The sequence below is a fragment of the Electrophorus electricus genome, chromosome 5 (genome assembly GCF_041902795.1).
Source record: "Electrophorus electricus isolate QZ-2024a chromosome 5, ASM4190279v1, whole genome shotgun sequence".
Lineage (NCBI taxonomy): Eukaryota > Metazoa > Chordata > Actinopteri > Gymnotiformes > Gymnotidae > Electrophorus > Electrophorus electricus.
In genome coordinates this window covers 20,007,166-20,011,410 of record NC_137501.1, presented here as the reverse complement: position 1 = coordinate 20,011,410, position 4,245 = coordinate 20,007,166, and the positions used below count along the sequence as shown (strand labels likewise).

At 44.9% G+C, this 4,245-nt stretch overlaps 1 protein-coding gene across 2 annotated transcripts in view; it reads left to right on the top strand.

The window, feature by feature from the left end:
* The first annotated feature begins 2,035 nt into the window (after positions 1-2,035).
* Positions 2,036-4,245, top strand: part of ldb2b (LIM domain binding 2b) — a 9,486-nt gene continuing 7,276 nt past the window's right edge. For both annotated transcript variants that reach the window (XM_027026479.3, XM_027026480.3), the window contains exons 1-2: positions 2,036-2,306; positions 3,171-3,273. In XM_027026479.3, coding sequence (XP_026882280.1) covers positions 2,175-2,306; positions 3,171-3,273 — 235 coding nt within the window. In that variant the 5' untranslated portion in view covers positions 2,036-2,174. The remainder of the gene's footprint in view (positions 2,307-3,170; positions 3,274-4,245) is intronic.

Sequence of the window (4,245 nt, the reverse complement as noted above, 5' to 3'; positions counted from 1 at the left end):
TGAATTCAACAATGAGGCACATGTAGAACTCTCTCTTCTGAATCCCCTGTGTGTGGGGGGATAGAAAGAGAGAGAAAGAGAGAGAAAGAGAGCAAGACAGAGAGAGAGAGAGAGAGAGAGAGAGAGAGAGAGAGAGAGAGAGAGAGAGAGAGAGAGAGAGAGAGAGAGAGAGAGACTGTTTTATTCCAAACAATAAGCTACATTCCTTACACAGATTTGAAGTAACCATTGTCTTGCCTTTAAAGACAATGCATACTGGTAGTCAAATTAGTTCCAAAGTCAATTGGATACTGCTCCAAGGTTATAATTTATTGTTCTTTTGGCCCAGAACTGGGAACAGCTTCTGGTAACTCAAACCAACACTAGTAGAAGCCACACAACTGATCCATGGTCTGCAACAGAGCCCAGGTACCCTCAGAGATCAGAGAGAGTGACACCCTGTGGCCACCTTTGATCACACCACCTCCAAGATTGGACTAATGTTGACAAACACAAAGAAGGCTGAGAATCCCCCTCTCCCTTTCTCTCACCTCTATTTTTCGATCCCTTGTTCTCTCTCCATCCATCTCTCTCCATTCATACAGGGACAGAGAGGGTAAAATTCCACTCCTCTCCCACCCCCTCCTCCCCTTTTCCCCATGAGACACTCCACTCGCTCACAAGAGCCCAGCAACCACTCTTATTAACTGACCTAGAGGGGGAGGGGTGTGTGTGTGGCGTGTGTGCGTGTGCGTTTGTATGTGTGCAGACGAGCATTTGTGTGTGAGAGGGTGTGAAATGCTCAAGAGTGAAAAAGAGCGAGTACGTGTGTGTTCAGCTAAAGGTTTGCATTGTGTTAGGAGGAAAAAATATCAGTTGCCAAAATAATAATAATAATAATAAGGTCTATAGAGTGACTCTTCAGTGTGCTATCTGTAAGACACAATTCCTTCCCTAATGTTGTTTTATAATGAAACAATATTTCTTTAAAATGAGCTGTTAATTAAGCAAACTGAATAAAGCAGGGAGGGAATGAGTGTGTGGGTGTGTGACTGATTTCCAGTGTTGTTTTCTAACAAGAGGGAGTTCCTTGTTCTTGGCCCTGGGAAAGAGAGAGAGAGAGAGAGAGAGAGAGAGAGAGAGAGAGAGAGAGAGAGAGAGAAAATAGGGAAGAAAAAGAGGTGAACTCTTGGGGCCCTGGTCCTCTCCCCCCCCCCCCCCCCCACAAGAGTAATATAATCCAGATGTACTCTCTCTCTCTCTCTCTCTCTCTCTCTCTCACACACACACACACACACACACACATACACGCACACGCGCGCACACACACACTTACGTGATCTTTACACTTACGTGTGTGCGTGCGTGCGTGCGCGCGCGAGCTCTCGCGCATGTAACGGAAGGAGGGAGAAAGAGCAAAAGATCAAAAGTGGTAATTGAAGGTGAATTCTAAAAATAATTAATTACTTTTGTGACTGAATGTAAATGTATGAGACAATGTTTCTGTAAATGAGAAGTGGTGTGTGCCTGTGTGTGTGTGTGTGTGTGTGTGTGTGTGAGAGAGAGAGAGAGAGAGAGAGAGAGAGAGAGAGAGAGAGTGGGGAGGGTGGGCGAGAGGGAGGGAGAAGAATTAGAAATGGAAAAATACAGGAGATAGAAAAAAGTGGCATGCACACACAATCTGAAATACCACAGAATACATCACTATTGTGAATTTGTTATACTAATTAATGTATTGGTCAAACAGCAATATTTCACGAACTATGTTGCTTATTTAAATTCACCTACACTTCCCTATTAGTAGCTAACTACACCGAGCCCGATATACCCAGCAGAACTGTGTCCGTTCATGTTTGTGTATGTTCATGCGCGTGCCTAATCATAGCCTTATTAAAAACTTTATTTTGACAACTTGAACGATTTTAATTTTTAGCGAGGTGTAAAACGTGGACACAGAGAGCTTTTTACAACAGTCTCAGCCCCGCCGTCTCCCCTCCTCTCCTCCCCCTCCACCCCAGCTCTCTCCGTCCTTTCCGCTCCTCCCTCCCGCTTTTATAACGCTGCTCAGCATAAGGCGCGAGCGTGTGATTTGACAGTCGCAGCGCACCGTGTCCGTGCGCGTGTATGTTTACGAGCGCCGTGGTCCACGTGCGACATATGGAGTCACACTTCGCGGCGAGTCGGCAGCAGAAACGATGACCGGCGCGCCGCGCGACCCCTTCTACTCCTCGCCGTTTGGTCCGTTCTATCGGAGGCACGCGCCCTACCCGGCGCAGCCGGAGTACCGGATCCACGAGCTCAACAAACGACTCCAGTCCCGGACTGAGGTGAGTGCGTTAACGTGGCTCAGACTGGCACGGAAGGGAATGCGAAACAACAGCAGCAAACAAGCGTAGTTTTTTCTCTCCATTCTGTTTTTACTTAAAGACGCTTTTTTTTTTTTTTGCGAAAAAAAGAGGCAGCAAAACTCCTATACAGTCACGACTCGGCAATGCTGAGGCTCCTTCCTATTCACTAAGGTGTAAGCCTACCACTTTATTAACTAGGCTAATTATTTGGATTACTACGATCAATAGAATGGGTTTGACTGAACACAAACCAATAGAGAGGGAAGCGGGGGACTGTTGGATCATGCCTACAATTACTGCATTGGCTTGATGGAATACAAACTAGTTAGGGGGTAAAAACCGCTGTGATGATTGCATAGTGACTGAAGGTGAGCTGCTTAAATTGGGCCCTTATGCCATTAGCTAATGGTAGTGGCTAATACACTCCTGCAGAGGCAATCAACAGAAAGATTTCTCAAGACTAACTGTCTGAATAGAGGTGTCTCTGTGTGTGTGTGTGTGTGTGTGTGTGTGTGTGTGTGTGTGTGTGTGTGTGTGTGTGTGTGAGTGTGATCACCATGGTGAAATCAGGGTCACTCAGGGTCAAGTCTATATATGCCTCTCTTCTTTATTCAATATGTTATGAATAATCATCTTGCATATCAGAATCTTCCACAAACATTGAATTAACTTGTATAGTGTTGACTTGAGATTAGCAGGACCTTAATGAGCACTGTAAGTGTTAATTCAGTGATTTAACATTAATGTTAATTTAACATTGGGGATCTTTCTGTGTGGTAAGAGCCTGTTTGTATTTCCATGTGTGTGCTTATGTGCATGCATATGTGCGTGTTTCCCCTGTAGGACTGTGATATTCTGTGGTGGGATGCATTTTGCACTGAGTTCTTCGAGGAAGATGCAACATTAACACTCTCATTCTGTCTGGAGGAGGGACCAAAGACATATAGTGAGTATTGTGTGTGTCTTATATACAAACTGCAATGTGAAGTGCAGCAATGTGATATATTGCAATTTGTGTGTTTTAATTAATTATTGATCACATAAAAAGGGTGTGGAGGCTGTTTTGTGTGTGTGTGTGTGTGTGTGTGTGTTGAGTTACTTCATGAAATCAGATGTGCAGTAATTACAATCTAAAAACCTCTTTCAGTTTAGAACAATTTAAAGTAGCTTTACATCTCTGTCCCTTTCATAGTCTCTCCAGTTCTAGCCTCTCTCTCTCTCACTCACACACACACACACACACACACACACGTCTCCCTTTCTCTCTCTCTCTCTCTCTCTTTCTCTCTCTCTCTCAGCCGTCTATTTCAGTTCTGTAACTTTATTGGCATGACCAACACTTTTTGAGTCTCTCTCCCTCAATCACACTTTCCTTGGTGTAACCTCCCCCACCCAATAGGTGAATTGTAGATGTGGCTCAATCAGTGCTGTGACTAGAATGCTGGTCTGCGGCAGCCGTGTTGCTGGTTTCAAAGCCATTATGTTGAGAGTGATAGAGATGTTTACCAACACTGTCATCATCATACCTTCATCGAATGTCATTCACAAATCCAGAGGGACAGAGAGAGAGAGGGAGAGAGAGAGAGAGAGAGAAAAGCAAGATAGAGATACAGTGAGTCAGTGATAGTGGAGCAGAACAAGAGAGAATGCAGTTGTGCAGAGAGAGAGTGAGATAAAGAGGGAGATGCAGAGAGAAAGGGCTAGACTTTTCTTTTCTCAGTTCTCATTCCGAATGTATGGGGTGGGATTTGATTGACAGGTACGGGGTGTTTAAATAAACATGCTGCTTCAGACTTCACACACGTCTACTGCCATGATTGACAACTGCAGAACACTAACTGTGTGTGCGTGTGCACGTGTGTGTGCGCGCGCGCGCGCGTGTGTGTGTGTGTGTGTGTGTGTGCACAGTCTGCTGGAC